The 15,001-nt window shown below is 47.2% G+C and overlaps 1 protein-coding gene across 1 annotated transcript in view; it reads left to right on the forward strand.

Moving 5' to 3' along the window:
* Positions 1 to 15,001, forward strand: part of USP34 (ubiquitin specific peptidase 34) — a 3,618,222-nt gene that overhangs the window by 3,029,422 nt on the left and 573,799 nt on the right. The window contains exon 66 of the mRNA XM_069608012.1: positions 4,191 to 4,338. Coding sequence (XP_069464113.1) covers positions 4,191 to 4,338 — 148 coding nt within the window. The remainder of the gene's footprint in view (positions 1 to 4,190; positions 4,339 to 15,001) is intronic.

The following is a 15,001-nucleotide window of genomic DNA, read 5'->3' on the forward strand; positions in this document are numbered from 1 at the left end:
ACCATATAACTTTTTCCAGTCCTGGTTATGTAATGTATTGAATCCAAGATTTACATGATAATGAACACACATACATTCCCTTAACTATGCTTATATCAATTTTATTAACGCAGTTGGTGCTGACTCTCTCTGGAGGATCTTGAGGTATCAAACTAGCGTGATTGGTAATGTTCATATATTAAGATTTGTTCAAGGAGCACAAACAACATTAACTTGTCACTCAAGTTGAAAGTATAAATAAGCTATGGAACAATGGGTTTTCTTTTCAGATTCTCCTCTTATTCATGTTATTCCTTTTCATGACATGTTTTGCATTCAGTGTCCACAAATGCTACAACAGATCAGAGGTATGTGCAAGGAACTCATGGTTGCAACAGTAAAGACAGACACAAATCATCACAGTTCAAGGGTGTTTATTAAACTGTATGCAGGTTGGAAAAACGCCTAATCTAAACCTAAATCTAAGATGGGAGCAAGCGTCGACAATCGAATGAAAATAAGGCAGTCCTAGTGCTGGTGTTTCAAATAAAAAGGGCCTATGCTAAGAAACCTATTGCCAAATCTTACAACTAATTCAAAAAGGGTGTGAGAAAAGTGTTCACAAATATGTCAGGATGCGGTATCTTGGGTCTCCCTTCCCCACGTTTTGAGCACGGGGTAAGTGAGTTCTTGGAGCACAGTACAGTCTCGAGATACCTCAGCATGAGATGACAGTTCCACTTGCAGCTATCGGGGTCGTTCATGGCCAAGTCTCCTTTCTCTTGAAAGTCTCTTGCCTTCAAGGGCCTGCGTATTCAAATAACACAAACAAAAGTTCCTTCAATAAAATGAGTTTGTTTCCTGGTTTCACTTAAGGTGAGAATTCTTCACCCCTGGTCTCTCTCTTCTGGGCACTGACCCTTGTTCCTCATGGTTTTGGGTGATAGCTTTTCAACCCCTGGATCTCCCCCTACCGGGCTTGGATCCCAGAGCAGTTCCTATCAATCTCAAGGCCTTTGGTGGTTGTGATTTCCTGTTCATGAGGGCCTGATAGGTTTACCATTTAAAAAACAAAAACAAAAGAAAAACAAGCAAACACAAAGTTCTGTTCTACGTATTTCTTGGGTTGAAGAATTCACCCCTAGGTCACCCTCTTCTGGGCGCAGACCCCTCTTTGTTTTCTGCCTCCCTCTACCGGGTTCACTCTGGCTTTCCCGGGTGATGGACTCACCCCTGGGTCTCCCTCTTCCGGACGCTGACCCTTCTTTTACTTTCAGCCTTCCTCCACCGGGTTCACTATGGGTTTTCCTTCATGAATCTGTGTCTTTTTAAACGGGTCCAGTGGACATCCCTCGGTCGGCTTTCACATTTTGTCAACACACCGTTTCTTGGGACTTTAGACTTTGCCCCCTCTTTCTCAGCATCCCTCTTCCAGATTCACTCTTGCCAACTTCACATTCACATTCGCTTTCAATGTTTGCAGGATTCACTTCCCTTGCTTTCTCACAGTTCTTATGTCAAAGGCTTTCGACTGTATGGGGATTTTGCTTGACCTCCTGTGTGACCACTTTGACCTAGCTTGACGGCTCTTCTACAGCCTTCTGGTATCTGTAGTTTAACTCAGACGGGGACTGACCAGAGTTCCTTGGAGCAGCATCCATGTGGTGCCGGTGCCCTTTTCCAGCTGGTCTCCCGTTTACAATATTACAGTCTTTTAAGCTTTTCTCACTTTTCCGCTTTGCCACTTTCATTCACCACAGCCCGGTTCTTATCTGCTCTCCCCTCGACCCACCGGCTCTGATGAACCATTTGCCGTTCCTCTTAACTGGAGTTAAGGCCGGTTCCACGGAAGCAGGAGTCTCCCTCAATCCTGCTTATCTGCATCGATATGCTGTTTGTACCATTGACATCTGCTGCAACACACTTGGGCTATTGTCCACAGCCGTACGATTCTTTTAGCAGAGGGTTTGCAGGGTTTTGTCGAAGGGGGCAAGGACGTGTCTCTCCTAGTCAGCCTCTCAATATTTGCCGCCTTTCTCCTCCTCTTGAACTGCCGGGCCTGGATAGCTGTCTCATTGTGCGGTCTTCCTTGCTCGTACAGTGCTCTCTTGCTCCACCTTTTATCCCTGTCGGGAAAGGAAAGGGCCGTCAGTTGTGTGTGTGATTCAGGTTAACTGCCTGACATTGCCTGGCGCTGGGGTTGGAACATGTTAGGTAAACAGCTCTAGGGTTAGTCCTTTGGTATTCTTGTCGGGGAAAAGTGCTTGAGTCGGGAAAGGGGAGAAGTGGAGAAGATGAAGAATCTGTGGGAGGACACAATCCATTAGAAGAATAAATTACTTACCTCCAGTAATGTTCTTTCTGATGGATGCAATGAGCCTCATATTTTTCAGTATCCCCAACACGGCTGAGCATGTGGAAAAAAACAATAACTGAGGTCACTGGGCAGGGTGTGCACCATTTGTACCAACTCAGTCACGTCCGTACTCAACGTTGACATCATCCAGGACCCTCGACAGCAGAGCAGCATGGCGCCTGCTGCTGTGAAATGTTTGAGATCTGCTGCCCAGGAAGAATTTATCTAAGAGGAGGAATCTGTGGGAGGAACATCATCAGAAAGAACATTTCCCGAGAGAAGTAATGTGTTCTTCTGTGGGAGACCTAGGCCCACCACAGTCTTCCTGCCATCAAATCCATGCATGGTGTTCTCTTTGCAAAAAAAAGAGTGGCATTACGGGAGAGGCAGTTCTCAGTTTTGATTGTAGTTGTTACAGCATTACAGGGGCTTAGGTCAGGTTCTCCAGAAGCTTAACTGGCTTACAGGACCTGGGTAGGTTTGCTCTATTGTGTCCCGTGAATCCGTAGTTGACTTCCCTCAGATCCATTCCAAGTTTTATGTCTGACACAGAGTGGAATTCTAAGAAGGGTAGTCCTTGGACAATGGGTTTCCCGAAATAGGCTGGATGTCTTGGCCTGGGGATATAGCTTTCGCTGTTGTATCTGGCTTCACGGGTATTATTCAGGTTCATGTGACAGTGAACATGTAGTCTTTGTTACACGTTACATTTTTCTCCTTCACGACTGTACATTGAAGCTCTCCTTTTTGTACATCGTTATTCCAGAAGCAAGGGTGAGTGTGCTTTATGCTATATTTGTTAAGCTTCCCTTCCTGCTTACCTCCAAAGAAATAGTCACCCTAAGAGGTGGAATACTGTTCTTTCTTAGGTAGTGAGAGTTTCACATGAAGCAAAATTTCGATCTTCCACATTTATTTCTGCCTCCATGTCCTTCCAAGGCATAGGAAAGTTTTGACCAGTTATATGTGGGAAGGCCGTTTGTTTTTACATTGCTAAAACTAAAGAGTTGAGAGATGACAACCATCTTTTTTTGTTTTGCTCATCCAAGGCTGCTGGCAAGAAGACTATCACTTGTTTTATTGTCCTGTATCAATAGGTGCTATTTGCTGGATTGCAAGAGAATGCCTTTAATCTTTAAAGCTCATTCTAACATGAGTCAAATGACGCCCTGCTGTGCTGTGCAGAGAGTGGTGCCAATGCTGATAAGTGTTAAGCAGGTACTTTGCTCTCTTGCATGCATTTCCAAAACTTAATTGCCTGGGGTGCCTTGATGGGGCAATGTTTTCTTTGGACATTTTGTTCTAAAGGTTTACTTCCTTTCACTCTGCTTCGGATTTCACAGTCATTCACAAGGAATGCTTTGGAGGAGGGTATCCATTAGAAGAAAACATTACTTATTGTCAGCAATGTTCTCTATGATGGATACACATGAATTCTTTATCAAACTTCCCGCTCTCCCCTCAGTGGCAGTTCTTATTTTCCTCTGCATCTGTGAACGGTGAAAACTGTGTGTACCCTAGGTCATTGGGTTTGCGCAGCTCTACTTATGTGCAGGCGTGCTTTGTGCCTTCTGGTGGCTGAGAAAAAAAGATTCCAGGTCCGAACAGTTCTTGAGGTTGTTTAATGACATGAGACGTCTGCTGGAGGAATTCCGTTTTCATTGGAAAGAACATTACAAAAGGTGAATCACTTCTTTTGATGGCAGCTCCCTTCGAGCCAATGCTTTCTCGTGGATTGAGAATCCTTATAAAGGAGACCGATCTTGTGGTGTTTTGTTGTTTTATTTGTATGCAGTGAAATGTTTGCATTACCAAACAAAACATATCATCATTGATTTTCTTTTTTTCCTTCTAGGTGATTGAATACAACCCTTCCCAGTGCCTGGACTGGCTAGCGGTACAAACTCCACGGAATAAACTTGCCCACAGCTGGGTACTACAGAACATGGAGAACTGGGTTGAACGTTTTCTTTTGGCTCACAACTATCCCAGAGTGAGAACTTGTAAGTCGAAATAATGATATGTTCTATATAAATAACTTACCTTCTTTAATGCTTGTGAATTATGAAAGATCGTTAGCTTCTTACAAATATTTATTATTCCGAATCAGCCTTTTTCTTGACCACATTCGATGAAGACTTGATTGGCAACAAGCCTGCATTTTAGGCATTTTGCCACATATGCACTCTTGGCACAATCTTCACATTATGTCATAACTGGATACTATTCTTCGCATTCGCGCTCTAGTTTAATTTCTTACATGCCTGCCTGTAGTAGGCCATCGATCAGCTCTCACTAAAACGTCCTACCTTTTACTCAAGTTATTAAAAAAGTTGCCCATACCTTATCATCTGACTTTTCTATGGACAGTCATTCTTTCATTTTACAAACAAAAGGATAATTAATATGTACACAAGCGATTGGCATTAGTCCGTATTTTTTTTTCTCAGCCACAAGGTACAGTTGAAGGGACTGCTAGCTGTCCCTTCAACTGTTTGTTGCTAGCCTGCAAGCATCAAGTACATCGGCACACGGTGCCACCCAGGTATCAGCATGAAATAACGTACATGCACCTACTAGTAACAAAAGTAGTCTAGTGGCACATGCCAAGTGTATACATTTGGTAAAAGGATAATACTACAGTCTTCATAAAAAAAAAAATGTAATGCACACATTGTTGTACTACAGTAAATACTATTCATTCATATTATGCAACCAAACTTGAAGCAGACCCATTTTCGCTGGCATGTTTTCTAACCAGATCTTTCAAAGATATTTTTGAAAATGTTCAGAGCCCAAAAATTGAATAAATATATCAGTAAGTGGATATTACGGTAGGGAATGCAAACATATGTAGAGTAGTGTACTGCTGTGATCCTCACAAAACTGCTTGGATCTTTGTTTTCATGAGGAGGATTTCAGTGGATTGCATTCTTCTGCAGATTTTTCATCAGATAGATATCCATTCCAGCTTCAGCTGCTCGGAAACATTTTCGACGGGGGGCAACCCTCCACTCGACCGTCGATCCCCTCTTGACTTGACTGTGCCACTCTTCGACTTCGACCCTGACATCAGCTGCCGTGCATATACCACGTCCCTACGCCCCCATACCTCAGTTCTTTTTTCAGCACGCTGCTATTTGGAACGAGTCTCGTGAGAGAAATTCCAAATTCGATAAACATTATTGTATTTGATCGATTTCGTCGATATGTCCGCTCCTAAAGTGTTTGGGTGTTAGGCAGAGACCTGTGCAGTTCCCTTAGGGACCACTGCAAAAGGCTTAAGACTACAGGTGTTGGCAGTAAACCCAATTGGTAGCAGTTTGTACCACCCAGATTTACCTGGTAGCTGTGGCAGAGCAGCCAGACTTCTCTCAAGAAGAGTTAGGCAGTATATAGAGTATACAAGATAGGTACAAAAATACAGTAGCACAAGCAAACACTGACCAGAGCTTGGGTATAAAAGTATATAATTATTTATTTAAAAACACACTTTGTAAAATACACTAACACTAATATGGCAAGCAAGTTCAAACACAGTCACTATTAATATATATACATCCCTGATCACTTATTGAACAAGTCTTAGTTAAAACACCACTTATGAGCGCTTAACCTAAGATGGCACTCCAATAAGTTAATTAAAAAGGGAGGGAAAAAGGCAGAATTAGGAACATACACAATACCAACACTTTAGGAGAACCAGAGCAAGTCAGAAAAGGCAGAGTCTACTGAGAAGCAAGAAAGTCATAGGCCAGGCCCACTCTTGGTGAGAGCAAGGCGGAATGTGTCCAAGATCACACAGTTGAATAGTACTTTTAAAGAGTCTTTGCAAAGAGTTCAAAAAGGGTTGGATCAAGTCAGGAAAAGTTAGTTAGTAGGTCCCAAGTCACCCCAGGATATAAAGTCAAGGATTTACGGGACACCTTGAACAGTCTGTTGCAAGGGAGACCAGGCGGGACTCAGTACCTGAAATGGTGAGAAAGCTCCAGCGGGGGCAGTTGTTCCTGGCAGTGGGTGCAAGTCGGTGCTTCGTCCAGGGGAAGAGAAGATCTCGACGTGGAGGAAAGCTGGAGGTCGTTGCACTGCCAGGGAAGAAACCAGCTGCGGAGTTTCCTGGTTAAAAGGTTACTACCCTTTTATTCCCGGTAGTGTTGAAGCGTGGCTATCCGGCCGCCGGAGTGCTTGGCACGGGCGATTCGACCACGAGACGATCCAGGAAGGCGAAAAGAGGGCAAACTGGTTATCCCCACCAGTTCAGAGGAAGAAGACTCTCTGGGATGAAGATCTTCTCTGTCATTGGGAAGTGGTGAGACAGTTCAGCAGGGCTCCACCGGTGGTGTCGTCTTTGCAGGTCAGCCCAGCTTCTCCCTCTTCGGATTCTTTGGTCCTGTGGCGACTTCTGAAGTTCCAGTCCCCAAAGCCCTGCTTTTAAGCAGAAAACCCCCATTCATCAGTCCTAGCTGTCACTCAAACATGCTAAGTGGTGAGCCGGGCGGCTCACCACTGGGCCAATCACACAAGAGTGCGACTTGAGTTGCCGAGGCAACTCAGTCCAGGGTGCCTAAACCCCCCTCCCACACATCCTGTATACCCAGACAGAGTGGCTCCACTTTTGGAGGCTTCTGTGGAGAAGCCCGCCAAAAAGTGGAACAAAGGGCTCGACTTGGGTTGGAGTTACAGGCAAACACAAACGCCATTTTAAAACCGAGTCCTGGCAAAAAGACCCAACCGGGGAATAAATATTAAATAAATAACCCGGCGGTATCTTTAACATTGCACCAAAAAGTGGTGCGTTTAAAATGAATGGGAAAATCCCATAGGAAATATTCTGGTGGAATATTTCGCGTGGTAACCACTACCACCAGCCAGAAACTCGACGAGGGGGGACTGCACAGTGCCCCCTCGAAAAACAGACCCAGGGGCAATCTAATTACCCCTACGAGTACTTCCACAATATGATGGTTTGTACTGGTTCTGTTCACAATTTAAGACTAGTAAAGTCAATGGTGACTTTACATGCCCTGGGAGACAGTAGTCAGTCCCAGGGTATGGAGTCTATGTTTGGGGGTCACTATGACACCCCTGTGTTACTGCACTGAGGGTGACCCGAAGGCTGATGGGTCCTTGGAGAAACACCTTACCAAAAACCACATGAAACCCTATGGAGTATAAGACCCCATAGCCTATAAAACATTACAAAGTCAAAGGATATCTCAAATCATGTCTAAGAGTGGGATAAAAAGAGTCTCACTCTTAGCAGGAGAAAAAAAATAAACCCCAAAAATCCAGAAAAGCTGCTCGGGGACTCACTAGGTTTGGGAAATTAGCCTTAACAGAGAATTCTCCCTAACACTGGGTCCAAGCGTTGCCAGGACTGTAATTCCAAGATGTCGATCACCGACACACGTTATCTGCTTGTGGTGTCTCGGTAACGATCGTGTCATCGAGGATTGTGGTTCTTGTCAGCAGATAAATCCCAAATCGTTGAAGGAGCGATCAGCCAAACTAGCACTCCAGTGGCCCCTGTCAAAAGAACTCCAGCTTGCTCGACCACCAGGTTGTCCGGTCAGGAGACCGAGGGCCCAACACCCAAAAAAGAGGACAGGCATCGGAAGACCAAGAAAAGGTTGCAGTCTCGTAGCCATTCATTGTCCTTGTCTTCCCTTAGTAAGAAACGACATAGGCATGACATTTGTCAGAAGAAAGCGGTAAGACATACCGGAATCCGGGCACGTCGAAAGCTGAGTGGGAAGCTTTCAAAGAGCTGATGCTCCAAGTGTTTAAAACGGATGCAGTCGGTACGACTACGGTCTCAACTCTGCAGACTCCCACGGCTCCAGTTGCGCCCGCTGTTTCCGGGACCATGGTGACCAAGACCGGTCCGATGCCCTCGTGCTTGACCACGACTACCACAAAACTACCCATGGCACGAAGGGCCCTGAATTTCTGGCTCCGTTAGGCCTGGGAACGACACCATTGTCATGGACATTGGCGCCGACAGCCGATCGTTCTTTCCTTCCCTTGATCTGACCTTGACATGCAGCAAGCTGCCCCATATGGACACCCTAATGCTCAATACCGAAGAACGGTTGAGAGAGTGGTTGAGCCTCTATGCTTAGGGGCTCCTGCAAAGCCCTTATTGGCCTATGACCTCACTGACATACTGAACAAAGGTCCTCAAACGTAAAGGGCATTACCCTTTAATGCTGCCATTGCAAATCCTATTGCTACGCTGTGGCTGAGGCCTTGCTCCACTCCAGATGTGGATTTGGAGCTTACTAAAAACTATAAACCAGTGAGGGGGGGGGATTTACCTTTTCTATCTTCCCACCCAATGGCAGAAGGTTTACTGGTGCAAGCCTCTACAGTGAGCGCCAAACCAACCACCTGTACCTCAAATTTGCCCACGGATAGGGAATCTTAAGAAAACTGATGCCCTAGCCAGGAAAATTTAATGTATGCCTCCAACAGTATGGCCATAAAGGCTGTTAATGCCTCCTGTGCATTTGCCAAGTATTCCCATGGACAATGGAGTCTTATAGGGAAGGCAGCAGAACACATCCTTGCTGGTGAAATGAGGGATGGTTTTCTGAGAAGGTCACCCTATTTGCAGATATCAGGGTTCTGCCAAATGTCCATGCTAAACTACTGGAAATAGATTTTGATGGCAAGCACCTGTTTGGCCCGAAGGCTGATGGGTCCTTGGAGAAATTCATGGACTCAGAAATAGCTGCCAAATGTCTGTGTCTCGCTGTGCAGCGACCTCAGAAGCAATCTTTCAGCTTCTCTTCAAGAGGAAGAGGCTATAGATGGTACATTGCGTTTGGAAAGACCACCGCTCCTGCAAGCCAGGCAAGGGCAGATTTGTTTCTCATGCCACGGACGGGGCAGGGGGCTTCTAGCGGCCAGCAGACAGTGGATGCAGGGGCAGCAGTTCCCATTAAGATGCCCTGAATTCTCCCCTCAAGCTTCGCCGGTTCGAGGGAGAATTTCTGAGCACTTGCCTCAGTGGAAGGGGTAAACTCTGACGCTTGGGCATTGTAGCTCTTCGAATGGGGATACTTATCATGAGCCCAGCTCGATGGCATCTGTGGCATCGACAGAGGTTGGGCCGCCATTAGACCATTCCACCACGTTTCTTTCCGCGTTCCATTCATCAGTCCAGTTGTTCCAAAGATGGCCGTTGCCGGGAGGTTCATTACCACTCCCTTCCCTGCAGCAAGACGCATTGCAACCGTGAAGGTTTGATCCCTCCGCTTTGGTTCGCTATGCTAGTTTTCTCTTCTGTTCATTTTTCAGAACTCCCTGTCCTTGCCTCCCTTCCTCTGGTTCTCTGCCCGCAGCGCCCAGGCTCCTCTGTCCGGAGCTCTCCCTCTCTCCCCCGCACTCCCCCTCATGTCGCGGCTCCTTGGTTCTTTTCTGTCCAGCTACTGTTAGCGGGATGCTCCTTTCCTTCTCTTTCCCTATTGCTTTCCTTTTGTGTTCCCCTGAGCGTGGGCCCGCTCCGCACCTCTCTTGCTTCTCTGATTCTCACTGCCTTTCTCTCTCTCCTCTCCTCCTTCCTTACCTGTCCCTGGCGTCCCGTCTCCTCTCCGTCCAGACTTTTCTGGGTTCAGAAGCATTCTTCTTCTCACGTTCTTACCGTGCTATTCTCATCTACTCACAAGCAGAACTCCACAGTCATTTCTGATTGTTTCCTGAGCCTACCTTCCAACCGGAATGTTTTTGGCAAGGAAGTCTATTGGCATAACATTGAAGGCGAGCTACATTGAATCCTCCTGCCATCTGGGATTTTTTATGCCGAAGTGAGGCTTTTTCCCCACTTGCCGATCTCATGAGCGGGGCCTCAGGTCTGCACTTTGGCTTCCTCCAGGGGTAGGCCCTATCTCCATAAAAAAAGAGAGACTACCGATCCCAAAGACGCCTGGCAAAGAACAGTCCTGACTCCAGTACTTCAGGTGAGGAGGAAGTTGAGAGTTTTCATTCCGGGGAGGAAGCCAAGGGATTTGACAGTACAGTCTGCCCTTTTTAAGAAGGCCACCAGACTGACCAAACCCACCAACCCCACCCGCCAGACAACAACCTGAACAGGAACTCGAGGAAGAGCTGCTAGCCCTGTTATCGAAAGGTGCAGTGGAAGAGGTGCCACATGAGCAGAGTAAAGATGGTGACATTGAAAGAAATTCTCCAGGCTCTGCAAATCCAGGGCTGGTTGGTGTCATTGGATCTTCACTGCCCTTATTTCATGTGTCGATCCATCAGAAGCAAAGGTGTTTCCTGAGATTTGTCATTGGGAACACACATTATCAACTCAAGGTGCCCCCATTATGCCTAAACTCTGCACCCTGGGTCTTCACCAAGCTCATGGAAGTAGTGGCGGCACACTTCAGGTGATCTGGTGCTCACGTATTCCCATACCTGGATAACTGGCTGATCCGAGGGAAGTCTCTGCAGCATGTATTGACGCAGCTCGTGGAAACCTGATTGCTGCTTCGTGAGTTGGGGTTCTCCCTAACGTTTCAGAAGTACCACGTCAAACCAATGCAGAAGCTTCAGTACTTCAGAGCAGTCCAGGACAGACTGGTGGAGAAGGCTTTTCCCCACGAAGAAAGAGTCACCAGTGTCGGGCAAGGTTGCGCTCTTGCAGAATCACAGCAGCCTACCAGCAGCTTCCTTCCCCCGGCTCTTAGGTCTCATGGCTTCCTGCATTTTTCTGGTGCCAGAGGCCAGACTACGCATGCAGTCTCTGCAATGGCTTTTGCGAGATCAGTGGTCCCAACATTACGATGGCATGAAGGGCATTCTTAAAGTGTCGAGCTCAATGGCCAACAACCTATCTTGATGGTCCAGCAGAGAGAACATGATGACGGGAGAACCCTTTTTCGCCTCTATGGCCCTCAGACCCCAGTGGTTACGGACGTGTCTTTAAAAGGGTTGGGGCGCTCACTGCAGGGATCTGCAGGTGAATGGCCTTTGATCTCCAATGGAATGCCAGTGGCATACGAACAGGCTGGAGTTGTGGGCGATCAGGTTAGCCTGATAACCTTTGCGCCCTCCCTCAATAAGAAACGCGTCCTTGTTCTGATGGACAACACAGTGACCAGACACTACCTCAACATACGGGGTGTTCGGTCTCTTCCCCCATGCAAGGAGGTGTTGCAACTATAATTCTGGATGCTGGAGAACAAGAGCTTTGCTTCAGCTGTCCATCTAGCAGGATTGGAGAATGGGCTGGCGGATGCTCTGAGTAGGCAGAGCATGGTTTTACACGAGTGGGAGGTATGCCAAGAAGTTCTCTAGGGGATCTTTGCTCACTGGGGTACCCCCGACACTAGATCTGTTTGCCACAAAGTCCAACACGAAGTGCGGACAATTTTGCTCTTTGGAATTCCCAGCAAAGGGTGCACTAGGAGAAGCATTCCTGGTGGAGTGGGTCTTCGACATCCACTATGCGTTCATGCCAATACCTATCATCCTGTGGGTTCTTGGGAGGTTAATGAGATTTCAAGCCATCATGATCTTGATTGGACGTGGGAAACATGGTACTCAGAACTTCTGGACTTGGTCATCTGCCCGCCTCTCTGGTTTCCTCGACGGCCGCACCTCCTATGCCAGATGGAAGGTCGGGTGCTCCACTCAAACCCAGAATCCGTCAACCTACATACGTTGCTCTTCAGTGAATGAGGTTTGATGACTGGGATTTCTCAGACGAGGTACTTGAGGTGCTACTGATTGCACAAAGACCATCTAGCAGATCTCTGTACATGTGCAGATGAAGGAGATTCAATGCGTGGTGTAGGGAACGAGAGTTAGATCCCATCTGTTGTCCCACCACTATGGTGATGGTGTTCCTTTTATTGCTCGCCTCCTCAGACCTTCAGGGTGGTACATCCAAAGTATACTTGGAGGCTTTGTTTCGAAGAGGCCTCCGGATCAAGGATTCTTCTTCATGATCCCATTTATGACTCAATTCCTGAAGGGCCTTGTTAATAAGTTTCTGTCTACTCAGTTTGTGGTTCCAGATTGGGACCTAAACTTTGTCCTCACATTCTTGATGGCAGCTCTGTTTGTGCCTATGCACTATGTCCTGTCAGACTTATAACTATGAAAACAGCTTTCCAGGTGGTGATCACGTCAGCTAGACGTGTAAGTGAGCTACAGGGCTTATCCTGCAAACCTCCTTTCCTCCAGTTCTTTAAGGAGAGTGCTTTACTCAAGGTGCAACCTGCATTGCTACCTAAAGTGGTCTCTGAATTTCATGTGTTCCAGAGCATTGTTTTGCCAGTGTTTATCCTCCTCTGCATCCTTCGAAGGATGAAAAAAAGTTGCACAGGTTAAATCCTAAGAGGGCTCTCAGCTGTTATGTAGCTAGGACTGCGGAATTCAGGCAGGATGACTAACTTTTTGCCACTTTCTCCTTGTCCAGGCAGAGTCAGGCTGTGTCAAAACAGACAATCTCTAGATGGATAACTCTCTGCATTGCTGAGTGTGATCAGAGAGCAGGCAATGATCTAGCATTAGGGCACATTCGGCCAGGAGTATGGCAGCATCATCTGCCTTGCAGAGGGGAGTTCCTGTAAAGGAAATATGTCAAGCAGCGACGTGGTCTTCACTTCACACGTTCCCAGGCATTACTGCATGGATGTAGCACCTTGTGCTGACGCTCGATTGGGCACAGCAGTTTTGCAGAGCTACTTTGTCTAAGGGCTTTCATCCCGCCTCTGTGCACTGTACTGTTTGGGAGTCTGTCTGGTGAGCAATCTCCGGGAGATTGCCAACCATTGAAGGAGAAATTACCTACCAGTAATGTTCTTTAAATGGATTGCTTTTCTCCCGCAGATTCTTCATCTTGATGGATATCCATCAACCAGCGCTGCCGCTCTGAAACTTTTCGCCAGGGGGTGTAGTGGACCTTGACTCATCAGTCTTGTCCGGCTCTCGATAATCGGCTCCAGAAGTGATGTCGGGTGTTGTATACGTAGAACATCACTGCGCCACATGCTTCTGTTCTTTTTTTCTGTGTGCTTTCACGCTGCATCTGGAACATTACTCGAGTTTACTCAATGTTTTTTTGGTACGATTTGTGCGTTTTCCTTCAAAACCTCGATGCAGTGTCATCTCACAGGGTTTCGGGCTTCAATCGATGCCACGATTGCGAGGCCAAAATGTCTGTGACCGACCACCACGATGTCTGTCTATGGTGTCTCGGTGTTAGTCACGACACAGAGGCCTGCGCGTCGTGCGCAAAGATGCAGATGAAATCCCTATGTGAGAGAGCCGGGAAACTGGCCTTAGGCCAACCATTCACCAAGTCTCTGGCACGGTCGCTCGCCCAGTCTTCGGAGGCCGAGACTGAGGATCCCACCCCAGACAAGGGCGAAGGAACAACATTGCAAGAAGACCAAGTAACGGTACCTCTCTGAACTTAACCTAGGGCCCTGTTTGACTGGATGCGTTTGTCCCCCACCCCTCTTCCTCGCACCTCTGTCTGTATGCATGCATTACCTAAATGTACTAGGACTAGTAAGTTTGTCTGTCCTGTGACCCCTTGCCCCCTCCCACACCTTTTTCTGTCGTCCCTCCCTAGCTGGGTCGAAACTGTAACACTTCATGCACTTGCACTAGGAGAGATGCCGTCAGGCCTTGTATGCTAGTTATACTGTTTAGATCATTCAGCAACGTCAAGGCCTAAACATGATTACTGTATTCCCATGTTCCCTTCCCGCCTTGAAGCGTTTTGAAGCACTCCACCTGTGTATAAGTGCTTTATAAATAAACACTCATAATTACAATTCCAGGAGCCATTCCTCGTCTTCCTCGCAAAAGAAGAAGCATCACCACCGCCATCGACGCAAGTCCAGTTCGTCGTCGAACGAGGTAAGACCTCGGCGTGGCCGACCACTCTAAGAGTGGGAACGTTTTAAAACCTCTATGCTCAACATTTTTAAAAGGCAAGCTAATGTAGGTAGCGGCTACGGCCCCCGGCTAGCAATCTTTGCCGGCAAAAGCGGGGCTCTGTGCTCCCGACCCCAAGCCGTCCACTCCGTCGAGGCTGTTGACGTTGAAAACGCCTTCGGGCGTCGAGCCTGCTATGCAGAAATCCCTGCAAGGCAGAGGCCCAAGCATCTATCGGTCATCCGAGCGTCTCTCAGTGCCGAAAGAACCATCAGCATCGAAAGCCACTTTGGCCTCGAAGCCTATTCTGTCAGCAATCAAGCAGTCGGCGATGGTTCGTTTGTGCCGTTATCGAGATCGAGATGCTAGTGGCCTGGATACTTCTCCAGACCTAGAATTGCAACAAAACCAGCCCTATACCCATGCTAACATCAAGTCCGGGGCTCTGGTTGACAGGGTTGTTGACACCCTTGGGTTAAAGCCGTCTACCACCTCTCTCCCAGGGTATGAGCTCATTGATATTCTGGATGAGAGTTCCACAGTTGAGAATAACATGCACTTTAGCCCAGCCATTGCGGACCCTTTATCCTCCTTATGGCAGCACACTTTTAACCCTGTAAATGGCAATTTTACAGGGACGTATAGGCCGGCAAGAGGTAGAGCCTTATTTCCTCGTCACAAACCCTTCTCCTGAAGGGCTAGTTATGCAGGCTGCAACGATTTCCACCAGACCAGCGGCATCCACTTCCAATCAGCCTACGACAGAGA

The sequence above is a fragment of the Ambystoma mexicanum genome, chromosome 4q (assembly GCF_040938575.1).
Source record: "Ambystoma mexicanum isolate Mex_15411 chromosome 4q, UKY_AmexF1_1, whole genome shotgun sequence".
NCBI lineage: Eukaryota > Metazoa > Chordata > Amphibia > Caudata > Ambystomatidae > Ambystoma > Ambystoma mexicanum.